The 19,666-nt window shown below is 33.6% G+C and overlaps 2 protein-coding genes across 6 annotated transcripts in view; one reads left to right on the top strand and one right to left on the bottom strand.

Annotated features, from left to right (window-relative positions):
• Nucleotides 1–19,666, top strand: part of RYa-R (RYamide receptor) — a 51,194-nt gene that overhangs the window by 16,862 nt on the left and 14,666 nt on the right. For all 3 annotated transcript variants that reach the window (XM_069053498.1, XM_069053497.1, XM_069053499.1), the window contains exon 3: nt 7,596–7,800. In XM_069053498.1, the coding sequence (XP_068909599.1) occupies nt 7,596–7,800 (205 nt within the window). The remainder of the gene's footprint in view (nt 1–7,595; nt 7,801–19,666) is intronic.
• On the bottom strand, nt 12,543–16,044 carry LOC138134908 (luciferin 4-monooxygenase-like). 3 transcript variants are annotated; one of them, XM_069053495.1, is made up of 6 exons: nt 15,879–16,044; nt 15,702–15,823; nt 14,914–15,645; nt 14,551–14,847; nt 14,493–14,511; nt 12,543–14,396 (listed from the first exon to the last, which is right to left on the bottom strand). In XM_069053495.1, the coding sequence occupies exons 1-6, from the start codon at nt 15,892–15,894 to the stop codon at nt 13,987–13,989; spliced, it is 1,596 nt and encodes a 531-aa protein (XP_068909596.1). In that variant the 5' UTR covers nt 15,895–16,044; the 3' UTR covers nt 12,543–13,986. The 3 variants fall into 3 exon arrangements, with proteins under 3 accessions (XP_068909596.1, XP_068909595.1, XP_068909597.1); XM_069053494.1 differs by having other exon boundaries at nt 12,543–14,511; nt 15,879–16,043; XM_069053496.1 differs by lacking the exon at nt 15,879–16,044 and having other exon boundaries at nt 12,543–14,511; nt 14,914–15,508; nt 15,561–15,645.

A 19,666-nucleotide genomic window follows, 5' to 3' on the forward strand; every position in this document is an offset into this window, starting at 1 on the left:
AATATCTCGGTCAGTGGCGAGTGCAAATTCATAGAATAATAATTTGCCCAAAATGATATTATATTCAAAACTGTACAAAACGTAAAATATCCTTTCCACTCATTTCCACCAAGAATGGCACGGATTAATTAAGCAAATATAGGTAATTGTTTTGTTGTGGGCCCATCTTTATCTGAAATGACCCGCTTAGGAAATAATGTAGGTACTGCAAATCCAAGAATGAGATTATAATTTTAATATTAATCTAGAAATAGGAATTTGTTGTTGCTGCATTTACCGCAATATCGGTTCTAATGTGATAAAAAAGCCAGTTCATAAACACTAACAGCAAAATGCTAAAAACCAGAAACACCACACAGAACTAGCATCAACAAAATTAATAAAATTGTTGTTATTAAAGCTACTTTTAAACTGCGACACTCTTTGAGTCTTTGACACTGCATTTTGACAACTTCACTGAATTCATAACATTTGTTTGTGAGGTTATGATTATTTAGTGACATTCCCCCCTAAAGTGGCGCCGTGGAGATCACAGGCACTAAAGCTTCGCCCAGGCAGATGTATAGTGAAATATGTCAATCATCAAGACGGCGGTGGTTTTTTCTCTTAATTTGGCGTTTCATGTTATGTTGATGCCGCCCAAAATTTATAGGTTATGCATTTGTCGTTCGTTCTTGCGTGTGTCTAAAGTAACAGAAAAAATAAAAACTCGTTCAAAGCCAACTCCAAGTGAAAATTTTAATAGTAACCCGTTACAAAATAACACAAGTTTATGTAACAGCATTTTTAATTTTCGTTTCATTTATTTTACTCTAATTGATGTAATTTAGATATTATGAATTCTGAGTGCGTACAGGAAACTCTAGATATAAGATTAACTTCCAACAACTTCCAAGGAATGAATCGAAGACGATCAAATCCACCGCAATTACCACTAATGCGATGTACGTGCATCTACATGCCATTAACTATTTAATCCTGACGTGAATCGTTTCTCTCTCATGATCCTTATGATTGACATAATAATTCATCTAAGCGACGGAGTACAAATTATGTAAATGAAATTTCTTAATTGTACTTTTATTAACTCTAGAAATCGTAATTAATTTGAATGTTAGGCGAAAATATTCTGGAAGCTCATAACATTTACAATCAAGAACAAACTTGTAGTTGACGTTGAGACAAGTTGAAAATGTAATTTTAATTCTTTTGGAAAGTCACGACATGTTTGCGTAATTTAAACGAATCACATTAGGATATGACAAGTGAAAATGTTCCTCTCGTGTTATTAGTGTTACTATAATTATTTCACTTGGGAGTTTAAAATACACGTGACTTGATGGAATGTAGATTTGCACAAAGAATATTTACAGGATTATTCACGTATGATGACCAGCTAAAAATGCAACCCAAAATACATTTTACAAAGCATTCATTGTGTTTTGGTATTTAAAAATTAAATCAGGAATCCAAGTAGGTATTCTATTAGTTTGAAAGATATATCTGTCATTGCATTTTTCGTTCATATTTAGTATTTGAAAATGTTTTCTGATGATGACAGAATCGACATAATCCTACTTACCCATTACTTTTGTGATTTTAATTGCTTATTATTGTTGAGAAAGGTAGTTTTCTGTCAGAACCTGACATTCATTAGACTGACGTTAAAAGCTATCTATGTTTTATGTGCATTATGATAATGTAATAGCGATCGAGATAACTTTATAAATTGTATTTTGGGTTGCATTTTTACCTGGTCAGGCTCGTCATCTTGCGTGAATAACCTTGTATATATTTACGAAATATTGACTAGTTCTTGTACGTACCTGGCTGAATAGTACGTTTAAACAGTACACCATGCAAGAATGAAGCTCACATAAATTATTTTCTCGGCGGAGCTGTCAGTGCAACAAGCTTACATGTCAAATTGTGTACTACTACAATGCAATGTGTGAAATTGAAATTCCTTTCGCAACTTAATTTAATGCATATTGTTCTTGACTAACATTAGACGAGAATGGATTATGTATGTATGTATGTATGTACGTATGTTCTTGACTACAAATCTGAGAATAGATTCAGCTGTTACATTAATTAAACTTGCAGTTAAAATCAAAGTGAGTAATTAAATTTCATGAGGGCGAATTATTGTAAAAGACTTCATCAAAATCATATTTTTGTTTCCTGGCAAATGTGTGTTCACACATCACTTACATTTTAATCTGAAATGTACACATATGTGCAGTTTTAATCATACTTAATTAAGTTTGAAGCAATCGCATCCATATGCATCAACGTATTTATTTTACTCGGCCTCGGAGGTTTAAAATGAAATTTCATTCAAACCTTGGCATTCAGATAAGTACTTCATCAATTTTTTGCACAAGTTGTTTTTCAACAGCGGTTCAAATTCACAAATTACCTAACATGTACTTGAAATTAGAAGCTTTGACAAATATTTTTCGATATTTTTCTTCCTCAAATTTATTTAATAAGAGAAGCTTTTTTCAATCAGTGTAACATGATTAATGAATGAGTTAACTGAAAATGTCAAAATATCCAAATAATAGATGAAACAAAAAAAATTATTTAGAATGGTTAAGCAAATGAACATGTAACAATAATAATTATTCAATTATTTTGTTAAATTTGAATTGTATCCGGTTGGTTTATAATTTACATTTTAGAAACCGAAGTGAGATAGACAGCTGTTTACTTCGTCTTTTCTTTGAATTCCACGCAGTTGTTAAACTTCACAACATATTTTGGATAAAATTAATTCAATCAATTAACAAAACATTACTGAAAACTTGGTTAATAAACAGTTTACGTTTACGTCTTTTAAAAGAAATTAATACATTTTATTCACAAAAACGAAAATTGCGTACATTGTACCTATTCACAATCAGAACAAATTTAAGGCAATTTGATGTCTTGATATTTTGTAAACCCCTTAATAGTACGCTCAAGTGGTTTTGTTTGCACCTATTAATTAAATTTTCAATTTTAGGGCTTTCACGGGTTCTAATTAATTTTGAATTTATGATTAAGTATGTGAAGTTTAGAGACGTTAATATTCCAACAAGAGTAAAGTTAATTATCGAAGCCACCTAGCACCTAAAAAAACCGAATCCGGGCGTATCTTCTTAAAATAGATAAGTGTTGAAGCTTTTGTCATCCACTCTGTACATAAACGATTTTATCTGTACTCGTGAGCAAATTAATTTTATTAATTTCGTAATAAATCATAGAAGGTGATGACTTGAGTATAAACAATTTGTAATATATGATAGGGGCAGTGATAACACCAAAGGTCAATATCATTGTCAGGTGACAAAGCTGATAATGAATTCCTACGCACAAATCCTTCATTAAATTAATAATATTCAGATTAATATCTACACGTCAGTTGTTTTGTTGAGAGACTGTAATTACAGATCTACAATCAAAGAGAACATATTTTGCATAATTTTCGAATAATTCTGCGATGGTTCTGTTAATTTCAGGGTGATAGAATCATTCACTTGTTCACCCTGAAGTCATAAAGAGAATACAATGCACGGGAAATATTTGGAACTCTATTGTACATTGGCTGAATATTAGAGCATTACAATATTAAATGGGAAATGCTGCAGGCTACAGCTCTTTCATCCTGTCCGTATGATAGTGTGGTGAAGTGATGTGGATTTTTTGGTAGAAAAGATGAACTGAAAAGAATGTTTCAGAGTTGGCGGGTTTCGTTAAAAACTTTTCCAAATATTAAACGGGGAACTTTATTGACATCACCACTTTATGAGTTGTTGCCTACTACATAAAAATTTCTAAACCATTCATAAATTGCTGTTTTCAAAATTGATATTCGATACGGTCACTTCAATATTTTTTATTCAATTTAAAATTGTTGTGGAAAATTTTAAACGACCAAGTGACGTCCAGAGGATATGCAATTAACTGAACTTGTATTTGTCACGACACGCAAAGTAGGCTATACTTTTACCCCTGACGTTAAACCGCCTTTCTTTCTTCCTGCTTTGATTAAATTTTTTTTTGTAATATCTAGTTGTTAAAGGTGGCTTTCCGGACTGTTTGTCACCATGTAAACAACCTCATAACGGCCGGAGTCCGTTATAGGTGTCCGTTATGAGCGGGAGCGGCCGTTATGAATGACTAAATAACTATAGCAACGTAGATCTAAACTTTATTTTTCAACTTTTTTACAATTGGTACAATAATTAATGTTTAATGTTATGGGACACACCTTGAATTAATCGATATCCGTATGCCACTAGCAGATGTAGACGAGATCGAAGATGATGCTTCAGAATTTTAACACCAACACAAGCGCGATTTTGCAGGGAATAACGATGACTTCACTTGCTCTGCGGCCATCCGGACATCGGGAATATCTTGATCGCGATTTTTTATTCATTTCAGTCGTTTATTTTCAACGGAAAGTTAAGTGTTGAACAAATCTGACAAACAGCAGCAAATGGAGACAAGATCGAAGATGATGCTTCACTAACACAAGCGCGATTTTGCAGGCAATAACGATGACCTCACTTCCGGACATCGGGAATATCTTGATTGCGATTTTTTATTGATTTCATTCGTTATTTTCAACGGAAAGTTAAGCGTTGAACAAATCTGACAAACAACATTGAAACAATTTTTTTTCACAAACAACGGTTGACATGACGACGTCCTCTGTACACTTATTATTCATTCGGTTTTTTCGATGGCGCTGAAAAAAATGTATTTAAAAAAGATAATTGTGAACGAATCATAGAGATATTACAAAAACTATTTTTTGTAATATCTAGTTGTTAAAGGTGGATATCCGGACTGTTTGTCACCATGTAAACAACCTCATAACGGCCGGAGTCCGTTAAGGGTGTCCGTTATGAGCGGGAGCGGCCGTTATGAATGACCAAATAACTATAGCAACGTAGATCTAAACTTTATTTTTCAACTTTTTTACAATTGGTACAATAATTAATGTTTAATGTTATGGGACAAACCTTGAATTAATCGAAATCCGTATGTCACTAGCAGATGTAGACGAGATCGAAGATGATGCTTCAGAATTTTAACACCGACACAAGCGCGATTTTGCAGGGAATAACGATGACCTCACTTGCTCTGCGGCCATCCGGACATCGGGAATATCTTGATCGCGATTTTTTATTGATTTCAGTCGTTTATTTTCAACGGAAAGTTAAGTGTTGAACAAATCTGACAAACAGCAGCAAATGGAGACAAGATCGAAGATGATGCTTCACTAACACAAGCGCGATTTTGCAGGCAATAACGGTGACCTCACTTCAGGACATCGGGAATATCTTGATTGCGGTTTTTTATTGATTTCATTCACTTATTTTCAACGGAAAGTTAAGCGTTGAACAAATCTGACAAACAACATTGAAACAATTTTTTTTCACAAACAACTGTCGACATGACGACGTCCTCCGCACACTTATTAATCATTCGGTTTTTTCGATGGCGTTGAAAAAAATGTATTTCAAAAAGATAATTGTGAACGAATCGTAGAGATATTACAAAAACTATTGTACAATACACGTCCGTTAGGGCCTTTACAGCCTTGCCAGTATTATTCGACTCGCTCTGCGAGCTCGTCTCACAAAATTTCTGGCTCGGCAGTAAAGGCTATCCTAACGGACTTCTACTGTAAAATACTAGTACAATACACGTCCGTTAGGGCCTTTACAGCCTCGCCAGTATTATTCGACTCGCTCTGCGAGCTCGGCTCACAAAATCTCTGGCTCGGCAGTAAAGGCTATCCTAACGGACTTCTACTGTAAAATACTATTAAAGTCAGATTTATTCTTATTATCAAAATGAAATATGAAAGCTTCTTACATCATTTAAGCTACGCTTTGATGTGGACGACGCATTTAATGTATGATGCTAAACCACGCCAAAATTATTAACGTAACTTGTGTTACGTACATTTACACGAGAACTTCTGAGTAGATCGTTTTGTTTTTTACAAAGACAAAGCTAGTAATTCCTGACGGGGAATTGATTGATAATGATCGGTGTGATTTTGATCTTGATATCCTTTAGTTAATTTCGTGATGTTTACCAACAAACACATCCTTCCATTTGACTTATTACTTGTACAACGTCAGCAGCATTGGCTTTATCCTTGGTGGAATTTATTGGATGACCTAAAACAGGTCTTCTGTTTAGTGGTGTAGTTTACAGTGAAACGCAATGGCCCATACGGGACCCTCTCGACTACTGTAATATCCATTATCTTTATATTACAAACTTTTCAACACATTTCTTCCCTCTTTTTATTTATTACTTTTTCCTAAATGAAAACAAAATCTTTCAGTGCTAATAAACTGTTTACGACTCATAAGTCAGAGACTGAAAGAGATTTTACGAAATGTGTTGTAATTTATATATCATAATTTTTTAATTCGCAGAACATACAAATCAGTGTCTATAACACAAATTTTAAATTAAACATGTTCAGGACTCGGTATTTAATTAGAACGAATTCTGTGACAAGTCTGCTGACAGATGCCTTCCAAACTAAGCCAGATACTCTGAAAAGCATAAACTACTTGCCAAATTAATGTTTTTATTACGAAATAATTTTTTTATTAGCCTCTCGGTTATGCTGTAAATTCTTATCGGAGTTTGGAAGTTTTAGGACTCGATTTAAGGATTCTTTTAACGTTTTGCTTCTAAATCAAGAGCGTGTAGTCATTTATCGACTCCTTCATTAAAGCTTTTTTTGGTGTATCAGCTTCTAAAACTTTTAAAACCAAAGAATGTTCAGCGATCGTCAGAAATTTAACTTTCGCCCAACGCTATTAATTTTAAATAAAAACAAATATTTGTCAGATTTTAAAAAGTTAAACAATGCTTCACTTGATGTGTAAAGCGTCTTCCTGAAATTCGAAATAGTACAGTAACAGTGTTCCAATAACCTTTTGTAAATTAAACCCGATGCGGTCAATTTTCTTCAGACAGGCAAAGAAATGTTAGTTTTCAACAGTTGTAAAGATAACACCAAGGTTGATTATCTGTACAGAGTATAGTGATAATGACCCCAACGGAATTGAAAATGCAACCCACAATACATTTGCAAAGTTAACGTGGATATTTGTTTCTTGATTTAAAAAACATAAAACATAGTTAGCTGTGCAGTTTCGTAAATTTTGACGTAAACGTCATTCGCTTGGTTAAATGAATTGTGAAAAAACGAATATTTTGGGAAAATGTTTATTGTCTGAGTAAACGCGCAACGGCAGAAATATTTTTATTACATTCACCATATGTCTGTTTTCTCATCGTTCCAATACGTTTTAATCGTCGTATTTAAACTTTTTCGTAAATGTCAGTTGTGACAAATAAAATTATTGAAAGCAAAGCCACCATGGATTAATAATTTCATTTTAAAACAATACGATATTTAAAATAGGTTTTGGAAATGTATTGTGGGTTGCATTTTCAATTCTGGCGAGCTCATTATCACTCCCGAAATATTCACTGATTTGTGAATTGCATTTTATTACTCTTTGTTTTTTATTTATCCTGAAATATCTACCTTTTACTTTTAGGTACCTTTGCACTGAAGACTATTCGAAAGTTGGTGTGGAATATGGGCGTATTTACACAAAAATTCTAATGTTCCTGCAGTACATAATTCCTTCGGTCGTCTTGTTGTTCACCTACACGAGCATCGGAGTGGTAATTTGGTGTCATCGGATTCCTGGCGAAGCAGAAAATTCACGAGACCAGCGAATTGCCAGATCCAAGACTAAGGTAAGGATAACATTTTTCATCCTAGATTGGCACCAGTTTCATTCTGTACATCAAATCTGGAGGCAATCATTGCAACTGTATTCAGCTGTACATTCAACTCCCAAACGTAATTTTATGTCGGAGGGATTCTTAATGGAATATTTAAATGTGACAGGCGTACGATTTGATTCACTAGATACATCATCCTGATTTTGAAAGATTCGTAACAAGCTTAAGATGGCGATTGATTAAGAAGACATTTCAGGCCAGCACATGATTTGAAACAAAATTTGTACGTGAACATCTTTTTCGGATAAAGTGCTTCTGAAAAATGTTACGTGTTGGAAACTTACAACCTTTCGGCATACTCAAGAGCCTATTCTAAGGAACCGATTACAACGTACGAGTGCTGCATATCTTAATGCCCTTTTCTGTAATAAATTGTGACCCAAATCCTCCATTCAGTATTGTCACGTTGTAGGATTGTGAGGCTTCATCGTAAATTGCTTATTGCCTGTACAGCAGAGAAATCATTATAATCCGAAATTTATTGGCGAAATTTACATCTGCAAAGTCCGAATACGTTGAAGTTTAATATAATTTTAAAATTTGTTTCGAGAAAAACTTTGCATTGAGAGTTACTATATATTTATATGTCATTTGGCAAACGTAAAAGTTTTTCTCGGCTTCGAAAATTAATCAAATAATACCTAGGCCCGTATTGCTCCACGAACGTTTTAAAATCACTCCTGTTTCAAAAACTTTAGATGAGTTTTGTTTTTCATAATTGATCGAAACGTGGAAACTTTTCCAACAATGAAAACACCGAAAGCAGAGCATGGCGTTGGTGAATGAAGTTCAAGGGACATTTCTTGACGTAATTGAACGTGATTTTTTTGGATAAGTTAGAGTACGGTTTTTTTTTATTAGAAAATATTTTCAAATTTCATGGATTTGACAGTAAGCTGCTTTCATTTTCGTAATATAACTGAACTGAATTTCCTTCAGGAAATTGTTTAAAAATTCATCTCTTCGAAATCACTCGTGGAGTTTTATAACTTTTTATACTATTTTTACTATCAGTTTGTTTAAAGTACGAGTAATAACACCACCAACCGATTTAATCAATAATGTTAAAAAAACAAGGTAAAATTTTTTGTAGCAAAAGAGTGCGAAAGAATCTTTTTAAACTGGTTAAAGAAATTTATTTCTAAAATGTCACTCCTTATTTATTTTATAAATCCCATGCTCTCATAATGTGTTGAAAAGTTCAAAGTTGCTGCCTGGTTTTTCATGGTTGATTCGATTCCAGAGCTTTGAGAGAGAAATTATTATTTATCCTTTTCCGAAGCTGTCACAATACAAACTAAAGTTCTCTATGTTAAAGCACAGGATGTTTTTTATTATCGATCCTAAGACAATACGTTTCTTGCTCTAACTCCGAATTATATTTTTATACCGAGTCATAAAAGACGATCGTTAACATTGATTAAATTTTAACAACTCCATCTAATAAAGGAAATTATTACCAGAACAACTCCAGAATAATTAATTTAGAATATTTTAACGCACAAGTTTAATTATGAACCTCCGGATTACTGCACAATATTTCAATAATTTTATAAAGGAATCTCAAGACAACTAGCATTTTTCGAAATAATTAGATCTTTTGTTTGGTCCTGGCAATTCTTTATATCATTTGAATTTTCATGTTCTCTCAGTTTGACAGAAACAATTAATTTTTAAATGAAAAGAAAAAAACTAATTTGTAATTCTCCTTAAAACAATGATAATTTGAACTGTCTTATTCACAATTGCTTCTTTTGTAGTTTTCTTCAATTGATCTGTGAGCATTTTCTTGTTTTTAATTGGAAATTTTGTCGGATCGATTACCAACGAAAAGTATTTCTTTCATTCTCTTTACGGTTAAGTAATTAACCTTTCGTATCTGCTCCAAGGAAATATTCGACGTCGATGTTGGATTACATTTCATACATAAAATTTTTCCGAAGTCGATTTTTTGTAAGGATTCAATCTAAGGATTCGATGAGCTTATAACATAAATAAACACATCTGCTTCTGTCAATAAATAACCGTACGACTATATAATTTTTTATTTTTAGCTATTGACATTTTATTTTTGGACGTAGATGAAAAACACACAGTCGACGATAAAATGAAATTCTCTCTAAATACATTGTTTTTGAAGATAGGAAACGCGTTAGTGAGTAATAGGTTGGGCGGACTCTGGTCTTTCAACACGACTGGTCATTTTTAAACCAGGCTGGAGACCATCTTCGTAACGAAATAACATTTTTATAGCCCTCGCGCAAAACCTCACCAATCAATACGACGCTCTTTATTGGTAAATCTATTAAGTAAATACTTTTTTTTATGAGTTATGGATGGAAATCGACTATTCACGTCCTGTCATCGTCGTTATGCATAGTTCATCTTAACTGCTGTAACTTTTCTGCATAATTATTTGAGGTTTTGCGGTCTTGCCAACAAGTTGCATTCAATTTACTTGCTGATTTGCATTTATACTCAGGATCCACCTGCGAATGTTCTCCGGAAGGAGATTTAAAAGCGTGCTCTGACTTCAGCGTTGAGCTTAAGATTAATAACTGAACTTACACTTGGATTCATAAGAATCTGTCGGATATTTCAAGTGCAGTACAGAAACGCGGAAGCTTGGAATTGAGAAATGATTTTTTTGTGTTTGATAGGCACAAATTTTCCGCTGCTTTCAGCTAGACGCCGAATACAAAAAAATCTTGTATCACATCAAAATAATAATGATATCGTTTGGTGAATACTAAATAAAAGAAAAATAATATGGAAATATGATTCAGTTGTTGATGGAACTTAAATGTTCTAAATAAATAATGTCGTTTCCGTTTTCAGTCAGCTTCTTACTATTCGGCTCATGTCTTCGTCCAAGCGTACCACCAGATCCTGAAAGTTGCTTGCCTTGTAAATTAGGTGATTTATGTCAAAGGACTGCGCCGGCAAGTGTGAAAATACAAAAATTGCTTGCTTTCTACGTTTTTGAAACTTTAATTTCCAAGTTACCCTAGACACACGATTACAATACCAAAGAAATATTTAATTTTTGTGTAACTGCAACACCACAAAATCACGTTTTGTTTCGCTCCGAAGAATAGAAATCATTTGGGAATCAAATGTTTTCAGTTCGCCCTAAATAAACCAGAACAAAATATTATGGCAAATTCCTTGTAGGCAGGCCGAGGTTTTGTAAATGCATGCAGTGTAAAGAATGAAATATTTTGCTTCCCTCTGGAATCCGATTATATCGGTTTTATTTTCTGCTCTATTCTGCAACTTTTAAATTACGAAGCCTACAGATTGATTCCTACCTGATAAATATAATATATGACCAGTCGAAATTTGATATTTGAAGTTAAATCACCCAATAAATAGCTTACTCTTAATAAAAACAGGCTTTCGTGGTAGTAAATACCAGGATGACAAGAATCGTAAATGTTTTAAACTCTGCTCTGGCGTAAATATGAAAATGAAATCTCGAAAATTATAAATCTGTTGTTAAAAAAATTAATTCCGCGCTTCAAAACACAACGAAATTGACGCAATGCTTTGTAATTATAATTTCCAGTTGGTGAGATGTAAATGAATTAATCTTATTTTTTTAATTGTATCTTAACTGTAATTACTTTTTTTAAATTTTGGAATGGTCGCGCTTTCAAAATAATTACATTTCGATTGTTTCAGACGTCTACACTTTACAATGAAATGCGTCTCATTCTGACATTAAACTAAATAGTTGGAAACAAGCTTTTAACAAAATTAAACTAATGGACTTGGTCTCTTTATTTAAATCTTGCAACATTAAAATTAACTTAAGTTGAAATTTCACAACAACTCAGAACTCAGGGTGTAAAATGCGTTCTCAATGAATTATACAGTTTCGGAAATAGCTTTCAAGTTAAGTTAATTTTATGTGAAAACGGCGCAGTCTTCATTACATTGCCTTGAAAATTTTCCGATTTCTGTTTATATAATAATCATGAGGCGGCACAAAATTAAGCATCTGTGTGTATGTTAACAATAGAGCCAGTAATGTCTTTTATCCAATCCTGTGTGACAGGTAATTGGATGTGAAGTGTGTGTTAAGTGGTATTATTTGATTAATTGCTCGTCAACAAGCAAGCTCCAGTCAAGCTAGTTGCACTGACGCTTTGAGCACTTTTTAATAAGTGCAGTAGATAATATACTGGGTATCTATAAATGATTGTCGGGTCAAGCGTGCTTTGGAAAAATATTATTGTGCCGTCTTTTTGAAACAGATGCCCAATTTTATTTCTTATTAACGGTCACTTCTAACATTAATGGCGTTTTATTCGCGCTTTGCAATTCTTAGATTCGTTTGATCAGTTAATAAACACCAAAAATCTGTATTTCTCAATACAAATTGCAAATTCTTAGAGCTAAACAGACTGGCAAAATTTGTGAGGGTAGGATTTAGCCAACAACATAACCTGAAAATGTGACATTCAGAATTTGCCGAATTTAATTTAGATATGAAGCGGCACATTCAAAATTTGACAAGTTTTCATAGCAACCTCGATCAAATAATTATTAGTACATTTAGTACGAATAATTTTTATTATTTAAAACGTGAAATTTCAAAGTGGTGCTAACATACATAATTAAAATCGATGCGAAGTTTACCTAAAACAGGAAATAAACATAACCAATAGAAAATATCAATAATACCTCAGTACCTAATCGTATTTGCCTTTATTTGGATCTGAATGGTATACTGTTACAAGGTATTTCCATTTCAATTAATAACACACTTTGTTGTGGAACAAATAAAAGTGGCATTGTCCTGAGAAGAATTGAATTAATCAAATTGTTAAAACCTAAGCAATTTAAATTTCCAAATCGTTACAATTTTTTTTTCTTTATTTTTCGCACGAAGGTAAACAAAAATATGTGCCGTAATTTACAAAATTACTCTTATTTAGAGACGATCAAGTTTCTGAACGAGTTATAGAGTGATGTTACTATAATAGTTAACTCTTGATGTTGTAAGCGATCTAATAAATAGTAAACAACTTTGAAATTAGAGGTAGTTCAACCCACTTTGTATAATTTTGTAGCAATTTAGGTAAAGCTTGACTTACAACAGTTCGGAGGTAAATTCATTTAATTAATGATCATGCCTATAATCAAGTTTCAGTAGCCGAACCCGTCGTCAATATTTTATTGCTTTACATAGGACAACAATAATCAAGCCAGGGGAACCATCAGAGTTCGCTAAGTAATAATAAATGTAAATTACCCAGCTCACATTTGCGCGGATGAGAAATGCATTCGCTACAAAGTGAAAATGTCGTAAAATAAAATTTTATTAGCTGATCATTCATGATAGTTTTGGTTAGTATATTTCTGCATTAAAAAGAGCTGCACAGAAGTTTTATCGGTCATACTTAAAAGAGCATTACATTTATTTCTTCTCTCGAATTTTGTAATTACTGGTCCGATTATTTGGCACTGTTTGCAAACAATTTTGCAGGGGTTATGTTTATCTAAATTTACCATCTCGTTGCAAAGGAAGTTACTAGTTTGATAACGACCACCGCAATGGACAACATATTTCCTTGCAGAGGGGTGGAGCAGGACACTGCAGATTAGTTAATTACAAGCAGCCTATAAACACGATTAATTATATTTCAACCCCCATTTACATTGGGTCCAAATTAATTATATCCCTGTACATGTTTTGGAACGGACCAAAATTAATTCCACCAAAATGACAATAACCTCTTCAAAGAATGTTGTCAATAAAAAACTTGGAGGTCGTTCAATCGTTGTTACATCACCATCTTTTTTGGGATATGCAAATTTGAACTTACATGTGCGTTTACTTAAAAAACCGACGACCAAAGGATCTATAACGACAGCAAGTTTTGGTTTGTTTGATTTAAAACCTCGAATTATAAACAGTATCGAAATAAATCAAAATGATAAATTGTTGTTGATAATCCAACTTTCGTTTTAGTTGATGAAGGTCCAAAACATGGTCGGTCAGTGAATGTTACAACTGCACACGTTTTTGTCTTTTGAGAGCAATCATTTTAATGTTTTCAATTATCACCAAAGTTATCATACTAAACACTGACCAAGGCACTACAAGATTCTGACTTAAAACACAAACAATCAGGATTCTTCACTGAACACCAATTTTATGAGTTCCTCTCTATTTGGCTTTCCAGTAGGTCTCAAGGGAATTTGCCTAACAATCTTGAGACCACCTCTTAATTGTTGTCTCTTTGTCAAATTTGCGTTTGCATAATTTTCGATATCTTTCTCTGTCACTCTTCTTCTCATGTGCTTGTTTAAGCTGACAATCCCCATTGCGAGTTCTCCGATGTTTTCATCTTCGTGAGGAATGCCAATAACCACCGCTTCTTTGATTGCCGGATGTTCCTTAAGCACGTTTTCGAGAACTGAAGGTACAATGTGCCAACATTTCCACTTGAATATGTCTCTAAGATTGTCCAATACGTAGAAACGGTGTTTTTCATCGTACAGACCGACGTCACCAGTTTTTATCCAACCGTCACTATCTAGAGCAACAGAAGAGTCTAATTTATGATACCCGTTCATTATAAAATCGGCTTTGTAACGCAGTTCGCCTGCTTTATTAACACCCAATATTTTACCTGTAACAGGATCGATAATCTGGAAAAAAAATGTTAGTTTTGTCATATAATACCGTACTTTGCAAGTGACTCCAGGAATTAGTTTGCCGCACGAGGTGGGTTCTTCGTATTGATCTCTTATATCTCCAGGTTTGGCTACATCGAACATGGTCAAAAGACCACTCGCTTCGTTTTGGATGTAAGCATTGGTGATGAAGCATCCTGGCAACAATTTTCTCAATTCGAGCATGTCACTTTTTCTCAAGGCTGTACCCGACGTTACAAGCATTTTTAAACTTTTACCTTCGACACGTTCAGGTTTTCCGGGCTTGTAAAACTGAACTGCTTCAAAAGAAGTACAGCTCATGAACGAAATCTTCGCGAGATATTAAAACAAAAGAAATACTTATAATTTTTCATAACAATACAATATCTTGCTCACTTCGTATTTATCAATTAATTTCCAGACGACTTCGGATTCAAATGTCTTGCAAATTATTCTCGCGGTTGCTGTTAAAATACTACAACATAACAACGCTACTGCCGGCATCCATTGATACGTTGCAAAATTGATTGCTGTCATAAGTCCAGTTTCGCTTCGTTCTTTAGTGCAGTTGCTGAAATAAATCTTTTGTCCGAGATTCCAGTATGAAATTGTGTTAATGAATTGGATCATTAGGGCTTGGTGACTTAGACAAATTCCTTTAGAAGGACCTGCTGTTCCACTGCTGAACAAAATGATCGCTGTTTCTTTAACATCTGTAACCGGGAGAGGTTTAAATTTAGCTTCGTTTTTAACAGGCTCCAGGAATTCCTCGATTTCTGTGAAACCGTAACAAAAACCAAACACTACAATTTCACACTCTACGCCAACATCTTCAAGCGCCTCTTCTATCATCTCAATAACATCAGTGCTAACAAATATAATTCTCGGTCTGATCTGATTAAGTATATACGTTGTGTCGTCTAGCGAAAGGGAAGGGTCTAAAGGAGCTACTTTCACGCCAAGAAAGAGGCCGCTTATAATGGGAACACAACTGTTGAAGTGATTACTGGTACATAAGCATATTATATCGTCTTTGGTAATACCTCGCGTTAGCAAATTTATAGAAATGCGAATACATTTTCGTAACAAATTGTAATATGTGTCGGTTTCACCAGTGGCACCATCGATCTGTATCACGGTAATCAGATTAAGAGCAAAATGGGCCTACATCAAGAAAGAAATACCTGTGCAATGGCAAGTCTATTCAGCAGCATCGAATGGTAAAACTCGTATCCCAGTCCTTGGGGAGCCGATATATAATCAAGGCTCTTCTCTCTAATAATACACGCATTTTCTCTGACAGTCACTGAAATTCGTAATTTTAAACTCAAATAAAGTAGAACGTAAAACTTGAGACTCGCATTTAGAGGTTTCCATTCTCACTCGGAATTTTGTGGTCACGTTTCTAAATTTTAAAATTACAGGATTACAGGAAATTTAAGCCATAAATATGGAGGGCCAGTATCAGACAGTTTTACACAACTGACATATTGTCTTTGAAGTTTACATGACAAACATTTTTTAGAACAATAATTCATCACGAGAAGTTTGGAATCAAAATAAACCACTTTTAGCCTGGAAAACTATACTTCTAAACTATTTTCATTTTGCTTGTTCGCTGAATCGCTTAAGAACTATACAAAGAAGTTTATTCATGAGTTTGAAGGTATTTGGAAACTTCTTCAGTCTGTCTCATTTCGTATTTGTTGGGTGATACCAGTTTTTAACAAGTTTTCGCGTAGGAGAATTTTAGATAACAAGATTGTAGTGGAATAGTAACTGCAATTGTAACAAACTAAAATGCAAACTAAGGTCGATTTCATTACCATCCATCTGCTAGATAAAAAGTAAGGTTTCCTTCCAGTTCTTTCTAATTTATACGGTTGGCAGCTTACATCTTTGTCCACAGGGACATTTAACCAATTTTTGTATGTTTGAGAGACATTTACATGCTTCAATTAATTTGCGTTTTATACAAAGTGGGCCGTATCACGACACCGTTATTAAAGTTGCCGATAACTAAAGTCGTGATTAAAGTAAACATAAAACGATATAGATTTATGCAATTATAACCTGTCAGAAAGAGATGAATTCGTCGCCAAGGTAATTAGTCATGATTAAATTTAATAAGGGTGTCGTGATACGGCCTAATGTCTCTAAAAGAAGTGTCAAATGTTTGTCGACAGCTTAGTCCCGAAAACACAACTCACACCACTCTATTTGGTAAAATGCTAGAGAGTGGACGGATAGTAACGCGCCCAGGTGTATAATCTGTGTACAATCTTGAGTCATTTTAATGATGCAGTGTTTCATTGGTTTTCATTTTTATGCTATCGTTTTATGCCGAAATAAATTGATAAATAAAATAGTCATTTACAAACGATTAATCAAAAATCAATATATCGAAAACGATTTTGTGAATTAGAGCATAAATAATTGCTTTTTTAGACAATAACAATTAATTAATTACTTATTATGAGTAACGTCCGTTGTTCAACAATAGAAGCCCAGGTGACTTAATAGATTAAATGTAACCTTTAAGGAACTATCACGTGAGCAGCCCCTCTGAGACTTTGATATTAAAATGTCATATAATAACATAATTTACCCAAAATTATAAATGTGTTAAAATCTACTATTGTTGGAAGTTTACAAGAAAATATTATGTCTAAAATCGTTTCTTTCATTTCAAAGTTCGAGTCGATAAAATACATCTATTAAAGTACAATCAAGAACACAATTGAAGCAACGAGATACAAAAAGCGTTTATTCTCGAATAATATTCTTCTAAATATTGACATTTTCGAGAGAATTTAGTGCAACATATTGGGTGATTCAAAATGATTGTGGATAAGTATGGCAACTATGTACGAAAATGTATGTGGTAACTATGTGGGTAGGATAGAGTTGACATTTCTTTGACAGTTCATAGTCGCGCAAGTTTGAAAATTGTCAAATCAATGTGCAATGGAATAAAAAAAATCAAATGCAGGCTTATGAAATGTCATACAAATGTCAACTGTACCCCACCCATACAGTTGCCACATAAATGTTCGTACATAGTTGCCATACTTATCCACAATCATTTTGAATCACCCAATACTTGTCTTTCAATATTATGAGAAAAAATGTATAATTACGTCAACCACAAAATAATTCTGTTACAAAAAAAAATCAATAGGAGTGTGGGTATGTCATAAAATAAAATTGACGTGATAAAGGATGATAGCGAAAGATTACCATTTCCTCTCATGTCAAATTACACTGACAAAGATATCGATTTATAATTTTGTTTCTTGAGGTGAAAATCGACGTGATAACGGCCCCATTGAAAAAAGTGTCTGAGGATAAGTGATTCAAATCTTTTATAGCCTTTATATTATCTCAATTGTCATGGGCGTCCCTCTCATTTATTTTGTTTCTTAACTGAAACAGCAACGTTTACTTTTACGGATGAAGGGAAGTTTAATAATGTATTATTGTCCTTCAGGGAGATGACATAAAAACACAAGGGTCTTACAGTTCACATACTCACGTTATTGCTGGCAAATGCAACTTTTATTGCATTTTTTGTAATTTCAAAAACATAGACTATCGTTGTGGCAATTAGCGGGGAAAATGTACTTTTAATTAAAAAGTTTTGATAAACATTGTGGAGCGCTACATGATGATAATTATCCATTTACGTTGTTATCCGTTTTTAAATATTCCTTGTCATACAGCGTGGTATAATAGTACACGTTGTCGTAGTAATTTTCTCTTTTTCCTTGAAATTACTCACCGACGCTCATTCTTATCAAACCCCTAGGTGTAAATATTACCGTGAACTAGAATAAAATACGTGTAGGAAGTATACACGTGGAGGAATGGATTCGTCAAGAATTGAGCAACCTCATCAACCCACATGAAATCTTTGCAGGCATCAAAGAGAATGTCAGGCTAAATCATAACTGAGCCCCTATTAAAACTAATCCTTTAAGAAAAATTGCTTTGCACAAATCGTTCAGGGTTTCTTTCACATCAAAGAATGTAGACTGAATTTTAATATGGTGGTTTGGGTGCATTTTAAGCGAGTTGTGGATCTTCTAGCTACTACTCTTGATTCATTTACTATCTTTTTCTACTTCGGTGTCACAGTTTCACAAAGATCAATTTTATAGCATCGTTTCTAGTGATAATTGAATTTGGGGTTGGTATTGAATTAAATTTCAGTGTTAAACGTGATGTCATTTGAACCTGAATCCATGTTTTGGATCAAAATAAACTATTAAGGGGGTAGATTATTATTGTAACAACATCTGGAAGACCATTTAAAATTTAATTTTCAATGAAATGACATTGCTTCGTCAATACCAACTCAATTCCATTAAAATAAAAGTCACTAGATAATAATTTTATATTTAAAAAAATTAAATTAATGAAGCCGAAGTAGAAAAAATAGCATATTATACTCGCTGCACAAGATGTTGTCGAACTCGTTCCTCCTCACTGCGTTCGTCGTGTTCTAAACCCTCTCGTTCGACTACTACTTGTCTTGTACAACTACTATTATGATTATTCCTTACGTGGACGTATTTTAGTAGATTTTTTTTATAAGTAGTGTATTGTGTAGGTAGTAAAACTTAAAAAATGTATTATCAGGAGAAATATTTAAAGGTATTTCGTCGAATCTTTAATTTACAAACGTTTGCTGCTCTTGTAATTTTCACTTTCTAAAATGCTTTTAACTCTCTTTATCACATTCGCTTTATGTAACGTCAAACCTTTCAGCACTGTATCTTTTATGCAACAGGAACCTAACAATGGTGTATTACAGTTATAAAAACGTGTTCCAGCTCGGGAGGTAGATTAAATTTCTGACCGTTGTTGCTTTCAGTTTTTAGATAATTGCTAATCGATACTTATGTCATTTTAACATAATGTGTCTTCTCGGTAAGCCAGACTCACTAATAAAACCAGCTTATAGCAGAAATTTATCGAAAAGTAATAAAACGAAACATGTTTGCGGCGTATTTCACTTACTGCCAGAAGCGACACTTCCGCTATTCAGTGGTGTTGCAGAATAAGAGTACTTCCATATCGAGCTTGCTTGTGACCTGATTTTCTGAGCCTAATAAATCCGTTATTACTTTGTATTCTTGCACTATTA

The sequence above is a fragment of the Tenebrio molitor genome, chromosome 7, assembly GCF_963966145.1.
Source record: "Tenebrio molitor chromosome 7, icTenMoli1.1, whole genome shotgun sequence".
NCBI lineage: Eukaryota > Metazoa > Arthropoda > Insecta > Coleoptera > Tenebrionidae > Tenebrio > Tenebrio molitor.

What these genes read in the sequence shown, in the direction of transcription:
- LOC138134908 (XM_069053494.1), bottom strand. An exon ending in ATAGACTTGCCATTGCACAG is followed by an intron (nt 15,646 to 15,701) that starts GTATTTCTTTCT and finishes ACCGTGATACAG; the next exon opens with ATCGATGGTGCCACTGGTGA. An exon ending in TTCCTGGAGTCACTTGCAAA is followed by an intron (nt 14,512 to 14,550) that starts GTACGGTATTAT and finishes TTTTTTTTCCAG; the next exon opens with ATTATCGATCCTGTTACAGG.